Source organism: Perissodus microlepis, chromosome 19, assembly GCF_051167445.1.
Source record: "Perissodus microlepis isolate ML-2025 ecotype Zambia chromosome 19, ASM5116744v1, whole genome shotgun sequence".
Lineage (NCBI taxonomy): Eukaryota > Metazoa > Chordata > Actinopteri > Cichliformes > Cichlidae > Perissodus > Perissodus microlepis.
In genome coordinates this window covers 19,142,887-19,164,821 of record NC_140479.1, presented here as the reverse complement: position 1 = coordinate 19,164,821, position 21,935 = coordinate 19,142,887, and the positions used below count along the sequence as shown (strand labels likewise).

The window sequence follows — 21,935 nt, the reverse complement described above, 5'->3', positions numbered from 1 at the left end:
GTTTAAGTGGACTAGTTATTCTCATTGCAGTTGAACACGCTCTACTCCTGCGGCCTTCAGCCAAAGTGAAGAAATTTTTTTATACAGCCATAAATCATTGTGTAAACACTTCACTACCATGGTAACCCAGACAGTAATAATCTCCAGCATCTACTGCCTGGATATCACTGATGGATAAAGTGTACTGAGAACCAGATCTACTGCCTTGGAGTCAAGATGGAGTTCCTGAGTTTGGGAGGCTGTCCAGGTTTCTAAAGGTACTAACTAAGCCCAGCAGCTCCCTCTGGTGCTGACGGTCACAGTCCCTGACAGGCTTGACTTAACAGAGTTAGAAAACTGTTGGCAAATGACTTTGAAATGAGAACTAAAATGATGTGAATCTTGAGGAAAAAACAACAGAAAATGTATCAGGTTAAATCAGAGAAACATGAACAGCACAAACAGAATTAAAAATAAACAAATAAAAAAAACCTCTCACCCTGACTCAGAAAGCCAAACATTATAAGCAGAGTTACTGGTAACATCACTTGACCCTGACCACTGCTCAGAGTAGAGCTTCAGCAGTTACACTGCAACCCAATGTTTTCTGTTTTTGTTTTAAGTTTTATTCTGGGAATTGTGGCTTTCTGTCTTGTATTTTCTCTTTTACCTCTTTTAAAACACCCACATCCAGTGTTCAGTGTTTTGTGTTTTGCTTCACTGTTGTCTTGTCTAATTAGGTTGAGCTGTGTCTCCCTCCTGTGTGCCATTTTCTTGTTACTTTTGTGTGTGTATTTAGTGCGTGGTTACCTCTGTTCTTCGTCGGAGCGTCTGCCTATCATTCTGTGTATCATGCCTGTTGGTCATCCTGTTCATCTTCCCCAGTGTCTTTCCAGCTACGTTTCCATATTTCAGGTTGTTTAGCTTTTAGGTCTGCAGATGTTTGTGAGGATACAGAGCAGAGATCTGAGCAAGAGAGGGGCTGTTATTATGTGTGTATATGGATAATAGCAAACACTGAAATACATTTCTTGCACACAACAATGAATTTTGTTTGCTCAAATTAAACTTTTCTTCGCTCAAAATAATTTTCTCCTCAAAATGCAACATTTGCACTTGCAAGTTTTCTTTATGTGCGCTCAGAATAGAGGCACAAAAATAACACCGTAGCCATCTGCCGCGACCGGTTGGGGTGAGGGACACCTATTTAAATGGTAACTGTAACAAAATACATTTACTCATATTTTGTATTAAATATGTGATGCCGATACATGTATTCCATTACTCTCTAACACTGGAGGCTATAAGCAGATTCTGTTTCTGTACTGTGATGAGCTCTTAAACATGACTGAAACTCTTCAAATAAGCCATTCCTCTGCAGATGATCTGTTAGCTGTTTGACAACTACTCATTCAAGGATTTTTGATATGAAAGAAAGCTAAGACTAATTAGCAAAGATTGCTGGGTCAAGAGAAGGCTTTCTAAGTAAGTGTTTAACTACTGCCAGCTTGAAGGCCTGTGGTACATAGCTGATTACTAGAGACAGGTTGATCATGTTTAAGATTGAAGCATTAATTAATGGCAGGACTTCTTTGCGCACTCTTGTAGGAATGGGGTCTAAAAGACATGTTGATGGTTTGGAGGAAGCAGTTACTGAAGTTAACTCAGAAAGAGCAATTGGAGAAAAAGACTCTATATGAATATTAATGGTACTGAAAGTAGCTGTAGATAATGTTACATCTGTGAGATGATTATGAGTATTTTTTTTTCTCTAATGGTTCAAATTTTATTTGTGAAGAAGTTCATGAAGTCATTTCTAGTTAACATTAAAGGAACGGTTGAGTCAACAGCGCTCTAACTTTTTGTCAGCCTGATGATGATGATCTTCTAACTTTGTTATATGCCATTTTGTCTCCAGCTTATAAGTTATCTGCTTTAAGGTGCGTGTTTGAGAGTTATACCACGGAGTCAAGTACTTTTGATTTGAGGATCTCTTTTTCACATGAGCTACAGTAACCAGAGTCATACTTAGTGAGGAGGCAAAATTATTAACAAGATGATCAACCTCTGTTGGAGCAGCGTTCAGATAGCTGCTCTGCTCAGTGTTGGTACAGGGCATTGAAGATGATAGCAGTGGGTGGATTATATTCTTAAATTTAGTTACAGCACTTTCAGAAAGACATCTACTGTGATGAAGTCTACTCTCCACTGCTGTGTAATCAATTATTGTACTTAGAACAGGATTAGACCAGATAAGGTTTTCAGGAAACACTGTTAAATGTTCAGTTTCTATGCCACATGTTAAAACAAGATCTAGAGTGTGATTAAAGTGGTGGGTGGGTTCTTTTACATTTTGAGAGAAGCCACTTGAGTCTAATGACAGATTAAATGCCTTGTTGAGTTTGTCATTTTTAGCTTCTACATGGATGTTAAAATCACCCACAATAATTATTTTATCTGAGCTGAGCACTAAATCAGATAAAAAGTCTGAGAAATCATACAGAAACTCTGTGTAAGGCCCAGGTGGATGATAGATGTGAACAAATAAGACTGTTTTTGGGGGGGTTTCCAGCCCGGGTGAACATGTTTAAGCATCAGGCTTTGAAATGAATTAAAACTCTGTCTTGGTCTGTGGTTGGTTAATAAGCTGGTGTGCAACAATGCTTAGGGTAGGAGGTAAGTGCCAAAGTAGAATCCACATGGATGGCAGGACCCAAGGTTTCCCAAACAGATCACACTTCCTCCTATAGTGCATCCTGGTGCCTTGTGTTCTCCAGTTAAGCAATGCACACACATGTTATTTAAAAGAACATGTGATTAATCAGACCACATTCGGATGCCCATTCTTGGTGCTTTTAGTGGTGGGCACCCTGACTGGTCTGTGGCTATGCAGCCACATACACAACAAACTGTGAGATAAGATAAGGAGAAATAATCAATGTTATTCACTTTCCCTGTCATTGGTTATAATGATATGCCTGATTGGTGTATATACAGAACTTCTTACAGTCCTTTTGCATAGCAAGTAAATAATGTCTGCCTGTGTGTGTGATGGCTGCAAATGCAGTCACACTAAATGAAAAAAGTGACATTACAGTGTTTTCATCTGCTGACAATCAATCAAGTTGTTTTAGGAAAAAAACCCAAACAGGAACATGGCTTTGGTGTGCTGGCAAAACATACTACCTAAACTTGTTATGATCTATTAAACTTCTTTTTTCGTTTTGTCACATGCACATGTTTTATCCACATGACGTAACCCAAAAAAATAAAGAAGGAACCTGATGTCCAGTGCAGGAAAGGTTATTAAGTCCAATCTCATCATGATCTGATGACGAGATCATGATTCCTTACATATGACAGACTGACACCCACGATAGTCAACATGAGCTTATTGCGATAACCACAGGTTGTCCTTTTGGTACTTCAGGTTTTGTACTGACAGAACTACTGATACAGCAGCACTCCAAGGCTTAGCCAAGAGAATTGGTTGAAAGCAGATCTGTAGTAATGCAAAGATCAGAGAGGCTCCAGCCCAGGGCATGACTATGAGTTTTAAAGAAAACTTTGTGTGAGAGAGAACACTGCTAAAAAAGTGTTGACAACAACAACTAAAAGCTTTGTTCAAGCTTTAATGATCTTCATGGGATGATATTGGGAATATAAAGCTTAAAAAATACAAAAACAAACAATAAAATCTGAATGTAATGTAACTATTAGGGGAATGTAACAAGAAAACTGTGAATTGGTGGAACCAGATGTTTAAAAATTCCCCCAAAGAAGTGTCGATGAGTATTTAGTGCTTGGTGAAGTTACTGTGTTCAGTGGTCTGTGTCAGAGTTTCTTCCTCTTCAGCAGCTGCAGTCAGTTCCTGCTGTAACAGCTCAGTGTCTCTGCAGTCTGACTGAGGGAGGTTTTTGTACAACTACAAATCACTGTGTGAACACCCCACCGCTGTGGTAACTCTGACAGTAGTAAACTGCTGCATCTTCAGCCTGAACTCCACTGATGGTCATAGAGAAGTCAGATCTGCTTCCACTGCCACTAAATCGAGTTGGTATTCCTGACTGAAGCGTTGTTGCATATTTTATTAGGAGCTTTGGAGCCTGTCCAGATTTCTGTTGATACCAGAATATAAAATCACGATTAGAATTTCTGTAAACAGCTGGGTTGGTCCTACAGGTCAGAGTCACAGTGGATCCAGGAGTAGATGTCTCTACTGGAGGTTGAGTCACAGTCACCTGACCGCTGCATCCTGCAGACAAAAATAAATCATTCATTTATCAGCAGAAATTAATGAGAGAAAAAGCAGCACATCGTGTTGGAAATGTTGCTGAGTGAATGAACCTGTAAAACAGCAGCAGGTCAGCGTCCAGATGAGGATGGTGATGAGAGTCATGGTGGTTGTGCTTTCTGCTGTGTTGACTGACAGATGTGAGTCCTGCAGTGTTGAAGTCACAGGACTATAAACCTTCTCAGTTCTCTGGAGGATCAGCTGATGATGCAAAGCCTCCTCTCTATGGAAATGATTTCTCTGCTCTCAACACACTGAAATAAACGTGGGGACACAAAATCAAAAGAAAAATTGTTTTGAACTAATACCTTTAATGATTTTATGGAATAGAGGAAAACATAGTTATATATATTTTAACACCTGGATTAAAATGGCTGGTTTGTATACTTACTTTTGATTTTGGTATCAACAAATACAATATACCTGTAAAACTGTTTTTATTAGTTTGTCATAGTTTCAGAATTAATATTTCTTGAAGCGTTTCTCTTTGCTGTTTTAAACAGTTTTGTGTACGTGTGGGTTTTTTTTAATGTGTAATGTGAAATTAAAGTTTTGTCTTTCAGTTCTTAATACTAAAAATACAATTATGATAATTATAATTTGAATTAATTGAATAATGTTAATTCACTTTAGTGTAATCATCTTCTGTATTTAATAAGTTGTACTGTGATGTTTTACATTAAAAAAGGTTCATTTTCAGTGGTTAGAGGTTTGTTCAGCGTGCAGGAGGTTTTTGTACGGCCACTTAATGAGTTTGTATCACTGTGGTGGACTTTTGGTGGTGGAACCAAACTCATTGTTTGCTGTAAGTACCAGAAATTTTTCATTTTTTAAAAAACATTGTATTTAATAAGAATTTTTTAAAATCTACTAAACAGAACTTTGATCAAATTCAGTGATTATTATGAAGTTGATGTCCCAATTTCAGAAGAAACTTTTCTTAAATCAATACTCATTCAGTCTTTGAAAGAACTGAACTTACAGAAAACAATTTTTCATATTCTTTTTGGTTAATTTTCCTTCTTTAAAAATTATGTGGTTTTAAAAGATTTTAAAAGTTGTGATTGTGAAGTTTTAGCTCACTTTGATTTGAAATGTATTTTTACTTGTGAATTTTAAAATGAAAAAAAAATATTGAATTATTCTTTGTGGACTTTGTTAGAAAAAAGTGATATTGTAAGTACATTTAGGTCAATTTTGTGTTCATGGTTGATCAATGTTAATTTAAGTTTAAAGGAAGTGAAAGAAACAGATGTGAAGCTTTAACTGTATTCTCATGAGTGCTTTAGCTTTGTGCTCAAATAAGAAAAAAATGTTTCAAACAAGAAAATGATGATAGGGTCCAAATATTAACTGTAATATATTGTAAAAAAAGAAAGATTTGATCAATAATCACTGACAATGTATTTATTGCTATGTTTTTTACATTTTTTCGATTATCTTCAACCTTTTCTCCTCTAGCGGGTGTGGTGAGGCCCACCCTCACAGTCCTCCCTCCCTCCAAAGAGGAAGACAAACAGAGTAGTGCCACTGTGGTGTGTTTGGCCACCGGGGGCTTCCCCTCAAACTGGAATTTGGGCTGGAAGGTGGGGAGCACCAGCACATCCTCAGGGGTTTCAACCAGCCTGGAGGTCTTGGGGACAGACGGCAGCTACAGCTGGAGCAGCACCCTGAGCCTCTCCGCAGACCAGTGGAGGAAGGCGGGCTCAGTGAGCTGTGAGGCCAGTCTGAGTGGACAGAGCCCCGTCACTCAAACCCTGGACCCTGACCACTGCTCAGAGTAGAGCTTCAGCAACACTTCCTGTCTGCATATGATGTCTTTTATAGTTTGATGAAGCTACATGTTTCTGTTCTTGCAATATTTCTGCAAACATTTGACTCTCTATTGATGTGCATGCTAATTTGACCAGCTAGTATTATCCATGTTGTTCTTTAAAACCGTGCTCTAAAAAAAGTCTAAATCACAAAATAAAATCACAGCTTAAGAAAAATCACTTTTCTTTGGTCCTTTTCACAATACTTTATTAAATATAAATGCTTTATCAAACCTGTACCAGTCTTTTAAACAGGGAGAAGCACATAAAAAACCCAGTCCCCCAGACGCTCCAACTGGAGCAGCCGTTTCTGCAGGTGTTTTTTCAAGGAAGCTAAATCTTTGTTAACTAGTTAGGCTGTTCTGCAAACAGGTGGTGGTACACAATGAGCAGGTTCAGACTGATCACATGTGAAAACACTAAACTCAGTCTTAAACAAAATTCTTCATCATCTAGAACGGCTTTGGCAACATCAAATCCAACATGTGTGTCAGCCTCTATAGGCTTAGTGGCCGTGACTCAGTCTCTGAAGACTGAAACAGACTTTGCAATTATGGGTTGAATCACTGTTTTAGTTGTTAGAGCAACATATATTGAAGTTTTATTGTCAGGCAGCTTACCACCAGAAAACCCAGATTTATTTTTAACTGGTTGAGAAGAAAAAAAAACAGTTTTAATATTAGGCAGCACAGTTTAATAGTTAGCCCGCTCAGAAACAGGAAACTCAGTTTTAAATCCTGCCACTTCAAAAGTGGGAAACAGTTTTATTAGCTCGCTGGAGATGACCACTTGCATTTAGTTAATGGGACAAACTGTTGCTGTGAACTCGGTGGCGAGGAGACAACTGATCCCAGAAACAGGTACAATGACTCCTCTGGTGTGAGACCGCAGTACTCTGGTTTATATTATATCCTTACTGCGTTGCCTGAAATATTGAGTCAACGATCCAGGACCATGACAGATAAAATCCAGTATCTCTGTATTATCATAACAGAAACTGTATTTTCACAGTCATTTTTAACTGACTGTGAAAATACAATTTAGTAACATTTGTTAAAACCTTACATTTTCATCTTTATCACCTTTTCTCCTCAAGTTGATCACAGTGTCGCACACATTTAATCCACAGTGCTGTTAACCTCTGTCGTGTAACATAACTGTCTAATGCTGAGCTGTCTGACACTGAAAATCTAATATGAAATATTTTGATATTTGAAGTTTTTGAGCCTCACCCTGGGGGATATACCAGTTTATGTTGTTGACTAAATTAATTAGCTTTATACAAATGCACTTTAACAGATGAGTTTACATTTCTTTATTTTAATGTGATGAAAAAGAAGTGAAACGAACAGATGATGAATTTTACACATTTAATTTTTATAATAAGAAAATAAATGTAGCGACACATTTACTGATTAGTTATACTTTGGTAAAGCCTTATATCCTCTCACTTCTCAATTCCTCCCCTCTGTTTCATCACAGTACCATAATACAGTTAATCCACAGGCCTGTTAATATCTCTCATGTATCATAACTATCTCATGTTCAGCTATCAAATATGGATTATTTTTAAATATAGTAGCTATACACTAACTGGAGTGTAGTGTATTGTAAATTAACCTATTTACCAACACATGAAAGATCCAAAACAGGAAGAAAGAAACACAAAATTGGACAAATCAAATATGTACTGATCTTTTGTAATTAGCAAATCAACTGAATGAAACTTCTGGTCCTTTATTTGTTTATTTATTTTAATGGTGGAAAATGAGAGTTTTGGTTTATTAAACAATTTTAAATAATATAAGAAAGAAAATGTGAATCATCATTGCAACCAGGGGTGAAAATATAAAAGTTGAAAGATGAGATGAGTAATTCTTTATAACAATAGTAATAAGAAAATGTAGTTATCTGGGTTTTTCATATTCTAAAATGTTTTTGAAAGCAAATTGAATGATAAATATTCCACTTTACTCAAACTTTTTATTAGACAGTAAATGCAGTTTACACTGATGAACCCTGTTGGACTGGTGCAGGACAGATTTTGATACATGAAACCAAATCATTGTCTAATTCAAATTAAAATAGATGATTTTTATTTAAGTAAAAACTGTGTACAGGGCAGGGGGCGATTTTATCAAAGCACCCCCAAAGATTTCTTACTTTTTTGACAATGTTTACTGTTTGTGTGACACACTACTAAAAATATAAAAAGCATTCAGTACTTGTTTGAGACATAACATTTTAACAACAAAAGTATAGATAACACCCCCCCCCCCCCCCCCCCCCCCCCCCCACCACCACCACCACCCCAAATGGTTTGTTCCAGCTCGCCTCTCCCCTACTCTGGCTCTAGCGCCGTTGCTGCCAGAGCGATGGTAGCTGAGACACAGCAGAGCGGAGGTTTAAGTGCCTGGCTTAAAACAGGACATATTAGCTGCATTTAACCTACAGTTACTCTTTATATAGTTAGGTAGGAGTCAGACCATATTTCTTTTTAGCTGAAAAACCTTACACCCAGGTAACCTGCAGTGTTGAAAACATGTTTTCCGACAATGTTTGCTACTCTATACAATCCGTCCTGCTCTGTAGTAAAATCAGCGACATTTGACCGCCTTGTTGCTCCCATTGAAATTTATACAGCCTATTTAAAATCTAAAACTTGAAATTGTCCGTAGCCTGCTGTTGTTACCACTGTCCTGTTTGAAATGGAATGAGAGAAGCTGCTTATTTTGTCATATGTGCATGTGCTGATATTAAACCCATGAGCAACATTCAGGTAAAAGCGTAGGATCAAATGATCCGTCAATCAAGAATAATGTTGGATCAGTGTTTCAATATTTATATCTTTTATTAGATGTTTATGTGGCTTGGTTATTTGCCTCTTGGTTGAAAGTACACTCACCATCCACAAAACAACACGAGAAGGAATACTTTTGAACTTTATCAAAATGAATTATTATGATAGAATTATGATTCTAACATAATACAGCTAAATAGTTCAGGAAAGATGAGAGCAGTTTTTTTAACATCTGGTTTAAAATGGTAAGTATATATTTTAGTTTCTTGGATCAACCAGCAGAAGAAAAATGTTAAAAATCATCATAAATTGTTTAATATATATATGTATATATATAGTTACATGGGGTTACAGAAAGTGTGAATATATAATACAGTATCATGACTGAATGTTTATATAATACTGAAAATTAAAATTATATTTTGAATAAATCTATTTTAATTAAGTTTTTTGTATTTATCTGTGAATAAATATTTTTTCACAAAATCTGAGGCTGAAAATAGCACGAGGAATCTTTGATTTTATTTATTTGTACAAACAGCTGGATAAAAAGGTTTTACATTCTTGCCTTAAAAAATAAAAGAGTTTTATTTAGATGCAATTTAACGGTTCCATCGCGAGTTTATGGTTCAGTACTTTGAGGTAGTAAAACTGAAGTGAAACAAACAGATGGCAGTCTGTACAGACAGTTTTATTTTTTCAGTTGAGAAAATAAATGTAGGAACTAGATGCTGTACAATATAATTACTTTTATGGCAGGTTTAGAAAAAAAGATGTGTAACCTAGGGGAAAATTCCAACTTTGTCATTACTTGTCATTGTTATTTTTCCATTTCTTCCACAATGCTGTTAATCTCTGTCATGTATCATAACTGTGTAATGTTCAGCTCTCTGTCCTACAGCAGAAGTTAATCTGCTCCTTGTGTGTTCTTGCTCTCCCTTCCAGCTGGCCCCATGGTCAGACCCTCAGTCTCTCTACTTCAACCCTCCCCTGAGGATCTCTCTGGGTGCACGACCACACTGGCCTGCCTGTTGACCGGCTACTCTCCAGAGGGAGCCGAGGTGAGATGGGAGGTGGACAGCAGAGAGGTGACAGAAGGGGTCCTGACCAGCTCAGAGGAGAAGAAGAGTGAGCGCTACAGCAGCAGCAGCACCCTGACCTTGAGCCAGAAAAGCTGGTTGAAGGGAGAGCTTTACTCCTGCAAGGTCATCCATCATGGCCACACACAGTCCCAGTCCCTGAGCAGGAGCTGGTGTGAAGGCTAGAGGAGTTACTGAAGCCCAGGACAGGAGCCGGGTGTGTGGGGAGCAGGAGAAAGACACCTGCCTCTGTGATCTATATGTGTTTTTGTTTGTAGAAGGAAATAAAGCTTTGTGTGTGAGAGAACGACACTGATGTAAAGTGTTGACAAGAACAACAAGCTAAAGAGCGACATGTGTAGCTCAACAGCTGGTTGTGATTGTACTTGTCGTATTAATGATTCATGTTTGCATCAATAAAGCTTGCAGTTATCCAGAATATTATAAAACTTTTTCGTCTTTCTTCAATGGTGAGAAGGAAGACAGTATTCAGACATTTCATTATTCTGTTTACAACAAAATGACACAAAGGACTAGAAAACAAAAGCTCACATTTTTTAACATGTTTACAAAAAAAACACTGAGGCATTATGAAATCAGAATCAAATATGTAAGCAGGCAAATTTACTCAATTCTAATGAAAGAATTTGCATAAAGTTTAATTTTAAAGCACAATTTTATTCTAAAGAGATTCATTTCTAACAATAAGATCGGTTGATTTTTTTGTTTTGTTTTAACTGACCTAAAAAAATAAAAAAAAACTGCATCACATGTAATACTCAATTAACGTTGGAGATGTCAGTCAATTATTCTTCTACTCGTAAAACCTTGCAGTTCCATGGTGTCCTGTTTGTACTGCTATGACCTTGTTATAGGATCCACTTTGTACCATCATCTGATCTGTTTCTGTTTTGACACTTTTCAGATTGTAGCACCTAAAAGTTGAATGAGCTTGGCTGACTCTCTGGCTATGTACATCTTTAACTTTGATTACAGTTCTTAATAGTACTTTTTTTTTATTATTATATAACATATATTATCTCTGTGTAAACACTGGGTCTTTATACACTCCCATACTACATTATTCTCCTGCATCATCAGCCTTTTCCAAGCTCCTAAGACTACGATGACATGGATGACTGATAACCTTCACAGAGAGACTGTCAGAGTGAAATCAGGATGGACAATTTGTGTCAGACACAAGAAACAAGATTGCAAGAGGCAGAAGGCAGCTCACTCTCTGGGAACTATTTACAATTAAGGGGATAGCATTTATGATTATTTATGATTATTATTATTATTACTGTTTAAATTCAAAGCATACAAAGTTAATTGTTTGTATATAATTGGACATAAATAACTTGAGCTCATTATAATAAGATCATACTAGAGTATATTTGAATTTCATTCTGTTTCTCTTTACAAAGCTTTTTGTAAAGATATAATGCTTTTTGGTGTTAAGTTGGATAGGAAGGCAGATGTGAAACGCAAAAGTGAGATCAGAGGTCAAATGTGATAGACTCACCATATACCAGTATCATTGAAACTCTGTTAAATTTTTGGCATCTTAGTGTTAAAATCTCTGAGCTGATAGAACACGAGCATTAATCTTTGAAAGTTATGAGATTTTCAAATGAGTAAAATGATTTTTGTGTTCTTTTAAGAAATACATTTGTTATTGTTTCTTTATTTGCTTTTTTTGACAAAAATACACAGTACACCGAAAGATTGTTATTTTGAAAACTATTTTGAAACAAATCTGTCCAACAATATAGTGTGAAATGCAAAAGAAAAAATGTATATCACTCCATTGTACGTGGTGATATTTGATATAATAAATGTTATATTATATATTACATAATGTTTTATTTGTGGTGATTATATGTGAAGATAAAATAATTTGATGTCTTTAGGTTCTTTACACTCCGTATGAATCTGTATGAAGTGATTAATGATATTAGTGGGGGGGTTTTTGTTTTTTTGCGCTCCTCCTTGCGCTCCTCCTCCTTTTTACTCAGTTGTATATAGCATTTGTATTTGTATTCTATTTTTATCTTATTGTATATTTATTTTATTTTATTCTACTGTATATAGTATTTTATTTTTATTCTATTCTGTACAGTTGTGTACTGTATTTATTCTTATTGTATCCTAATTTTTGCCTCATAACTTTTGCACTGTCCACTTCCTGCTGTGACAAAACAAATTTCCCACGTGTGGGACTAATAAAGGTTATCTTATCTTATCTTATCTTATCTTATCTTATCTTATCTTATCTTATCTTATCTTATCTTATCCTATCTTATCTTATCTTATCTCAGCTCTGCGTTCTGTGTCTCTTCAGCTTCAGCAGCTGCAGTCAGTTCCGGCTGTAACAGCTCAGTGTCTCTGCAGTCTGACTGAGGGAGGTTTTTGTACGACTACAAATCACTGTGTGAACACAGGAGCACTGTTTATTACATGGAAACTCTGACAGTAGTAAACTGCTGCATCTTCAGCCTGAACTCCACTGATGGTCATAGAGAAGTCAGAGCTGCTTCCACTGCCACTAAATCGAGATGGTGTTCCTGACTCAAGTGTTTTTGCCCATTTTATTAGGAGCTTTGGAGTCTGTTCAGACTTCTGCTGATACCAGAATATAAAATCATCATCGTCAGAATCTCTGTAAACAGCTTGGCTGGTCCTACAGGTCAGAGTGACAGTGGATCCAGGAGTAGATGTCTCTACTGGAGGTTGAGTCACAGTCACCTGACCGCTGCATCCTGCAGACAAAAACAAATCATTCATTTATCAGCAGAAATCAATGAGAGAAAAAGCAGCACATCGTGTTTGAAATGTTGCTGAGTGAATGAACCTGTAAAACAGCAGCAGGTCAGCGTCCAGATGAGGATGGTGATGAGAGTCATGGTGGTTGTGCTTTCTGCTGTGTTGACTGACAGATGTGAGTCCTGCAGTGTTGAACTCACAGAACTTTAAACTTTCTCAGTTCTCTGGAGGATCAGCTGATGATGCAAAGCCTCCTCTCTATGGAAATGATTTCTCTGCTCTCAACACACTGAAGGAAACTTTGTGGCACAAAATCAAAAGAAAATTTGTTTGAACTAATACATTAACGATTTTATAGAACAGAGGAACATATATACCATATATTTGGAAACATTATTACATAGTTTGAACACCTGGATTAAAATGGCACTCTGGTTTGTATGCTTACTTTTTCATTCTGCTATTAACAAATACAGTATACCTGTATATTTGTTAATTATATTGTCATAGTCTCATAATACATTATTTTTTGAAGCCTTTCTGGTTGCTGTGTTAAAACAGTTTTCTGTGTGTTTTTAAATAAATATGTGTAATGTGAAAGTTAAGTTTTGCCTTTTGATTCTTAAAACTAAAAATACAATTATGATAATTAAGATTTAAATTCATTAAATAATTTCAAGTCACTTTAGTTAAATCATCTGTATTTAATCAGGTGTACTGTGATGTTTTACATGAAAAAAAAGTGGTTAGAGGTTTGTTCAGAGTGCAGGAGGTTTTTGTACGGCCACTTAATCAGTTTGTATCACTGTGGTACACTTTTGGTGGAGGAACCAAACTCATCGTTGGCTGTAAGTACCAGAAATTTCTAATTTTTGAAAAATGTGGTATTTATTAAGCTTTTTTAAAAAAAAAAAAAATCTACTAAACAGAATTGTGATCAAATTCAGTGATTATTATTAAATTGATGTCACAATTTTGGAAGAAACTTTTCTTAAATCAAAATTCATTCAGTCTGTGAAAGAAGTGAATTTAAAAAAAAAAATTTAATGTTCTTTTTGGTTATTTTTGCTTCTTTATATATTATCTGGTTACAATATTAAAATGTGTTTCAGCTCACTTTGTTTTAGCTCACTTTGATTTAAAATGTATTTTTACTTATGAATTTTAAAATAAAAACAAATATTGACTGGTGTTTTGTGAACTTCTGTTAGCAAAAAAAAATACTTTAGATCTTTTTTGTTTATGGCTGATCAATTTTAAATTAAGTTTAAAGGAAGTGAAAGAAACAGATGTGAAGTTTTAACTGTATTCTCATGAGTGCTTTAGCTTTGCGGTCAAAAAAGAACAAAAAGTTTTAAACAAGAAAATGATCACAGGGTCAAGTTATTAACTGTAACACCTGATAAAAAAATAATCACTGACAATATATTTATTCCTATGTTTTCACGTTTGTATCTCATTTTTCGGTTATCTTCAACCTTTTCTCCTCCAGCGGGTGTGGTGAGGCCCACCCTCACAGTCCTCCCTCCCTCCAAAGAGGAAGACAAACAGAGTAGTGCCACTGTGGTGTGTCTGGCCACCGGGAGATTCCCCTCAAACTGGAATTTGGGCTGGAAGGTGGGGGGCACCAGCACATCCTCAGGGGTTTCAACCAGCCTGGAGGTCTTGGGGACAGATGGCCGCTACAGCTGGAGCAGCACCCTGAGCCTCTCTGCAGACCAGTGGAAGAAGGCGGGTTCAGTGAGCTGTGAGGCCAGTCTGAGTGGACAGAGCCCCGTCACTCAAACCCTGGACCCTGACCACTGCTCATAGTAGAGCTTCAGCAACACTTCCTGTCTGCATATGATGTGTCTTATAGTTTGATGAAGCTACATGTTTCTGTTCTTGCAATATTTCTGCAAACATTTGACTCTCTATTGATGTGCATGCTAATTTGAGCAGCCAATATTATCCATGTTGTTCTTTAAAACCGTGCTGTAAAAAAAGTCTAAATCACAAAATAAAATCACAGCTTAACAAAAATCACTTTTCTTTGGTCCTTTTCACAATACTTTATTAAATATAAATGCTTTATCAAACCCGTACCAGTTTTTTAAACAGGGAGAAGCACCACAGTCTTTGGAAAAAACTCACAAAAAACCCAGCCTCCAGGAGGCTCCAACTGGACCAGCCGTTTCTGCAGGTGTTCTTTTAAAGGGAAGCTAAGACTCTTCGTTAACTAGCTTGGTTGTTCTACAAACAGGTGGTGGCACGCAATGAGCAGGTTCAGACTGATCACATGGGAAAACACTAAACTCAGTCTTAAACAAAATTCTTCATCATCTAGAACGGCTTTGGCAAAAGAAATATAGAGCTATATGATGTTAAAACAATTTTATTGTTCTAACAATATAATTTTCACATTTGAAGTCTCACGCCCTGAGTCAGAAAATCCAACATCACAATCTGAGTTATAGAAAACATCATTTTGCTGTACTTTTCAGTGTGAGTGAATGAACAGTTCAGACACTCAGTGACAGAAGAACTTAAACTCTGAGAAGCAATGAGGCATAAAAATCATGCAAAACACATTTAAGGAGGCAAACACACATCTGTTCTTGTAAAGCAGAAAGGGTAGATATTATGAATGTTCATGTGATTGAGCTGACATATTATTTTTGTGTTTTTTGTCCTTGATACAGTTTTGTCTTCTTCCTAATGGTAAAATAAGCAGCAACATGGCAAAACATACTGTCCAAAGTCCTGATGTGAAAAATTGCTTTTCTCCTCTTTGTCACACATAGATTCAGACAGAATGCTGGAATAATGGGTTTTATCTTAATATCGCTGTACTTTAAATCTTCGTGTGGTTGGACTTTATTACTCTCGAGTGAAAGGCTGTCCAGCTTTTTACCCATTTCTCCTTGTTACAGCTCTAGCAGCTTAGTGTGTTGTGTGGGTGTACCCAGTCTCTTCCAGGAGCTCAGCTGCCACCCATTTCTCCTGAGGAACCAGTGCACTACTGTATTCATTCAGCAATCAGCTACCCAGAACTATAGAAGCCAGTGAAGCACTGCTGACTCAGCGAGTGGGCCAGCTTTGGGTGTTGAGCACCTACTGAGTATCTGGTCTGTGCTGGCAGCAGAAGTAAACCAGTAACTTGGTTAAGTATCTTGTTTTCTTTTCCCAGGATATTTTAGGTAGTGGTTGTTTTTGGTTTGGTTGAAACAGTGGTCTAACTCTTTCTTTGAGTGAATCCCTTTTAATAAAACTTATTAAAAAGCTATGCTGTGAGGGTAGTTGCAGGGGCATCCAAAATGAACACAGGAAGTCTCGTCTCTCTACATGAGCCAGTGTGCAGGGTACAACACTACTATACTGTTGCCAACAACAACTTGGAGAGAATTAGAGTGCATCTGGAAAGTATTCAGTGCTTCAGTTCCATATTTTTGTCATTTTCACCTTAAAATCCTAAGCAATACCCCATAATGATGAAGTGAGAAAAGGCTGCATTAAATTGCATTAAAAAAATAAAATAAAAAAGGCAAATATGACATGTATAAATATTCACAGCCTTTGCTCACTACTCTTTTTCTGTAATGATGTAGTATTTTTTAAAAGTTTCTCAAATTCTTCCCCTCAAGTTCAATGAATTTGGATCACTACTGTCAGTGCACAACCATTTTCAGATCCCTTCAGACAAGTATGGCTCTGGCTGGGACACTCAAGGAGCTTCATAGAGTGGTTCCGAAGCGACTCCTGTTATCTTGGCTGTGTTCTTAGGGTCATTGTCCTGTTGGAAGATGAACCTTCACACCAGTCATCTGACCGCTCTGCTGTACTTGCCTGATTGGTGGAGTGCCGTAGAAGGTGGTTCTCTCCACCAGGCCAGGCAGCCTGCTGTACGAAGAGTCCTGGTGGTTCCAAATTTCATTGTTTTAGCTATGATGGAGTAAATTCTTCTCATTGGGACTTTCAATATTGTGTGAAATTTCAAGCACCCCTAGAACAAGAATGTCTGGAACTGTCTCTTTGTATAACAAGGAAACAATATTCTTTAATGACAATGTGGAGAAAAAAAAAGCTTGTTTAAAACTGAAAAAAATATATAACAAGTATTCACAGCCTATGCTGCAACACCCAAATCATGTCCAATCAACTAAATTTACCACAGTTGCACTTGTTATGGAAAATTTAACAATAACCTGCAACACACCCAGTGAGCTTGATGTGAAGTGGGTTTAATAAACACATTGCAATTTGGAGAGAGCATCCCAGTGAAACACTAGGATCATCTCTGAATTGTGGCCACCGCCCTTACATCTTACATACAGAGACACAGAAAAGAACATTCCACAAACTCATGTTGGCCCCTCTCATGGGGGGGGGGCTATACCCCCTCCCTCACAGAGAACTATGACCTGGTTTTCTGCTTGGCCGTCACCTAAAGATTTACATCCCTGATAAGGAGGACAGGAGTGTTCTTACTACAGTAGAGTGAGAAAGTGATATTACTATAACTAATGTGATATGATTAAATATGTGATTGATACATGAGAAAAGAAATCTGCCTCCACACACTCCAAGTTGTAGAAACATCTACCCGATTATCTTTTGAAACGTGATGCACCTGACCTAAATTTTGAGTGTCATGGTAAAGGCCGTTTCTTTTTTTTATAATAAATTACTAAGAATTACAAGTATACATTTTGTCATTTTGTTATAATGGGGTGTTTTGTGTAGAATTTTGACATCGAAGACTTAATTCAATTTTGGAATAAGGCTGTAATGTGGCACAATACAAAACAAGTACTGTGGGTACTTTCCTTATGCACTGTAAATGAAGCTACCAGTTTTTTAAATTAATGTGATTATTATTGCTAATAATGTTTTTGGTCTTTGATATAAATCAGTAGAAATCGTATGGTCTCAACCAACGTCCAGTCAATAGTTTGACTGTTGAGGAAATTGTTCTTGTTTTTGTTTTGTTTTGTTTATACACGTGAGTTCATACAGTATTAAAAAATCTGATAATTTTTCTTTATAATCATCAAGAAGCTTAATGGGAATATAAATATGAAGAAAAATCTGATCTGTTTGTATAATTTGCCAACTCTTCATGTAAATAGTTGGAAATGCAATGACAAAGTAACTTTGTGGATTTTTTTTTTATTCCTTTCTAAAATCACCCCAAAACAAATCTATCTGTGTTCAGTGGTCTGTGTCACAGTTTCTTCCTCTCCAGCAGCTGTACTCAGTTCCTGCTATAACAGCTCAATGTCTCTGCAGTCTGACTGAGGGAGGTTTTTGTATGACTACAAATCACTGTGTGAACACTGGCCCGCTATGCACACTCTTACAGTAGTAAACTGCTGCATCTTCAGCCTGAACTCCACTGATGGTCATAGAGAAGTCAGAGCTGCTTCCACTGCCACTAAATCGAGTTGGTGTTCCTGAATGTCTTATGCTCACATGTCGAATTAGGAGCTTTGGAATTTGCCCAGATTTCTGTTGATACCAGAACATACACTGGCCGTAACTACAGCCACCAACAGCTGGGTTGGTCCTACAGGTCAGAGTGACAGTGGATCCAGGAGTAAATGTCACTACTGGAGGTTGAGTCACAGTCACCTGACCGCTGCATCCTACAGACAAAAACAAATCATTCATTTGTCAGCAGAACTCAATGAGAGAAAAAGCAGCACATCGTGTTTGAAATGTTGCTGAGTGAATGAACCTGTAAAACAGCAGCAGGTCAGCGTCCAGATGAGGATGGTGATGAGAGTCATGGTGGTTGTGCTTTCTGCTGTGTTGACTGACAGATGTGAGTCCTGCAGTGTTGAACTCACAGGACTATAAACCTTCTCAGTTCTCTGGCGGATCAGCTGATGATGCAAAGCCTCCTCTCTATGGAAATCATTTCTCTGCTCTCAGCACACTGAAGGAAACTTTGTGGCACAAAATCAAAAGAAAATTTGTTTGAACTAATACATTAACGATTTTATAGAACAGAGGAACATATATACCATATATTTGGAAACATTATTAGGCAACGAGGGACACAAAGTCAGAAGAAAAATTGTTTGGATTAATACTATTATACATAAAACTTGAATGATACCACTGACGTCTTATGGAATAGAGTAAAATATACAGAATAAATAATTCAGCATTTTTAATATCTGGATCAAAACAGCACTTTTGTCTTTCAATTGGTAATAGTCCAAATAAAATTATGAAAATGACTAAAAATCATCAACAAATTTAAGTTATTTTTTCTTAAATCATTCTATCCATTTAATGAGGTTTAAACTGTGATGAGTAGCAGTTAGACACTTGTTCAGCGTGCAGGAGGTTTTTGTACGGCCACTTAATGAGTTTGTATCACTGTGGTGGACTTTTGGTGGAGGAACCAAACTCATCGTTGACTGCAAGTATGAAAAACGTTTACTTTGTGCAGTCCATGGTAGCTCTTTAAAAGAAATTACTGAACAGAACATTGTTAAAATTATGTCATTATTGTTAATCATTTTAACTATTAAGGTGGAATTAGAATAAACTTCACAGAGATCAACATTTATTCAGTCTTTAAAAAATGTTTTAATTTGCTGAAAACAATATTATTTTTGTTATTATTTGTTCTTCTATAATCATTTTACAGTTAAATATTTAAAACTAAGGTTTGGTGATAGTGAAGTTGTTCCTCTCGAAATATGACTGTTTGATTTAAATTTTCTTTTCACTTATGAATTTCAAAAGTAAGTATTTAAGTATATAAGTGTGAATTTCTCTTGTGGACATTATTTTTTCGGTGTATTCAGATCAGTTTTGTCTTTGTGGTTCAATTATTTCACGTTTAAAGGAAGTGAAAGAAACAGATGTGACATTTGAACCATATTCACATGATTCAGCTGAAAGTCAGAAAATTATCCTACAGATCAGTTATTGACTGTAACAGTGATGTTTTTTATCAACAATTACTGTCACTTTTTCAGATGTGTTTACCAGGTTTCATTCCTTTCTTTTTTATCTTCTTCCCCCTCTTCTCCCCCTCTTCTCCTCCAGTGGGTGTGGTGAGGCCCACTCTGACTGTGCTCCCACACCAGAGCAGTGCCACTCTGGTGTGTCTGGCCAGTGGGGGTTTTCCGTCAAATTGGAAGCTGGGCTGGAAGGTGGGGGACACCAGCACATCCTCAGGGGTGTCAAACAGCTTGGATGTCCAGGGTACAGATGGCCGCTACAGCTGGAGCAGCACCCTGAGCCTCTCTGCAGACCAGTGGAGGAAGGCGGGCTCAGTGAGCTGTGAGGCCAGTCTGAGTGGACAGAGCCCCGTCACTCAAACCCTGGGCCCTGACCACTGCTCAGAGTAGAGCTTCAACAATATTTCATGCCTGTGAAGCATTTTATATTTTGATGAAGCTACATGTCTCCTCTGTTGTGATATTTCTGCAGACGTTTGACTCTATTAATCTAAATACAGAATTCATCAGCTATTCATATTATGTTGTGCTTTAAAACCATGCTGTAAGAAAGAGAAAACAAGTCTATATCACAAAATAAAATCGCAGCTTGTGAAAAATCACTTTTGTGTTATTTTTCCATTACTTTGCATAGAAATACTTGATCAAACCTCCATATTTCTCTTAGATATTTATACATTTACATTTATACATTTATGTATGTAAATATAAAAAATACAGAAATATTTCTTTATACGTATTAGTTTCTATCAGGGCACCTAACAGACCTGCACATGATGTTTTGTTCATTGAGATATATTTAAGTTTTGTTTTGTTTTTTTTGTTTTGTTTTGTTTTGTTTTGTTTTGTTTTGTTTTTGCTTTTGTGGTGTCGAGTTGATCAGTTATTGCAGTCTGTCACTCTGCACCTGCAGCCTTCAGCCAGACTGAAGGAGGTTTTTGTACAGCTATAAATCACTGTGTGAACACTCCACTACCATGGAAGCCCAGACAGTAATAATCTCCAGCATCTTCAGCCTGAAACCCACTGATGGTTAAAGTGTACTGAGAACCAGATCTGCTGCCACTGAATCGAGACGGAGTTCCTGAGGAGAGACTTGATGCTCTGTATATAAGTAGTTTGGGAGGCTGTCCAGGTTTCTGAAGGTACCAACTGAGATCAGCACCAATATTTGAACTTCCTGTTGCGCTGATGGTCACAGTCCCACCAAGACTGACAGACTTGGCTTCATCAGTCTGAGTCAGAAAATTATTGGCAAATGACTCTGAAATGAAAGGAAAAACATTTTAAAATGTATTTTTATTCACCAAAAACTTCAGAATGAATGTACTCATAAAACGAGCTGAATAAATTTCACCAAACAACATTCTCCTGAAATATTATTTCCTTTTTGAATCTCTCACCCTGACTCAGAAAGCCTAACAAAAGAACCACAAACATTGGAAACACCATCCTGACTCAGGTTTCAGTGGAAGTGCATGAGAGCGTGTGTGACAGCAGAACTTAAACTGTGAGGAGCAGTGATGCATGAAAGTGTGCAAAACACACTGTAGGAGGAAACCACCCACCTCTCCCAATGAAACAGAAAACACAGAGGTCATGTGAGGAGAGGATCGTTCAACTTTTTCATTATATTTGTCTCATTAACAGATGCATGGTTCCCCTACTGTCATACATCTGACACTAAAGACACTGATTGATTTTGATTATTCTGACAAACTGAACTTTATTTTTGAAAAAAGAAAATATATGAATAGTGGTTTAAAGGAATGAATAACAAGCTGGTCTAACATTACTCAATTCTCTAAATAGTTTAGTCCTGTACAGCTCTGTAAAACCCTGAGAAAGGGGGTTTATGCTCCATAGTAAAAGCCATAACTCAGGTATTTGATATTTTGAACCATGTACAGATGAACTGTATCTTTTCTGAAAAAAATAAATAAATAAAAAACTCTCTTTTCTCCAATGATGTTATGACTTTTCCTCTAATTTCCTCCACACAGCTATTTTTTTCTCAGACTGTATTGTCGTTACTTTGATGACCCCAAATTTTACTGAGAAAGATTGAGTAACATATTTTAATATTTTATATTTTTTTTATAAAACACTCTTCAGTTTCAGATGCATTTTAAATTCCTGAAAATAACTGCATTATTATTGCATTGACATGATGATGTTGGCATTGTGCTTAAACCTCACAGAGCTGTTTGATTGTAAACTCATCTGATAATAATTATTGAAGCT

The 21,935-nt window shown here is 36.9% G+C and overlaps 2 pseudogenes and 3 gene segments (V, D, J or C); 3 read left to right on the top strand and 2 right to left on the bottom strand.

The window, feature by feature from the left end:
* The first annotated feature begins 5,478 nt into the window (after nt 1–5,478).
* Nucleotides 5,479–6,057, top strand: LOC146365849 (Ig lambda-3 chain C region pseudogene; annotated as a pseudogene).
* A 2,405-nt stretch (nt 6,058–8,462) lies between these two features.
* LOC146365848 (Ig lambda-1 chain C region-like) lies at nt 8,463–10,152 on the top strand. The segment is given in 2 exon segments: nt 8,463–8,490; nt 9,833–10,152. Coding segments are annotated over 2 exon segments (348 nt in total).
* A 2,241-nt stretch (nt 10,153–12,393) lies between these two features.
* Nucleotides 12,394–12,872, bottom strand: LOC146365847 (immunoglobulin kappa variable 4-1 pseudogene; annotated as a pseudogene).
* A 5,605-nt stretch (nt 12,873–18,477) lies between these two features.
* LOC146365846 (immunoglobulin lambda constant 6-like) lies at nt 18,478–20,081 on the top strand. The segment is given in 2 exon segments: nt 18,478–18,535; nt 19,777–20,081. Coding segments are annotated over 2 exon segments (363 nt in total).
* Nucleotides 20,082–20,640: 559 nt separating this feature from the next.
* On the bottom strand, nt 20,641–21,162 carry LOC146365845 (Ig kappa chain V region 3381-like). The segment is given in 2 exon segments: nt 20,641–20,955; nt 21,095–21,162. Coding segments are annotated over 2 exon segments (360 nt in total).
* Nucleotides 21,163–21,935: the final 773 nt, after the last annotated feature.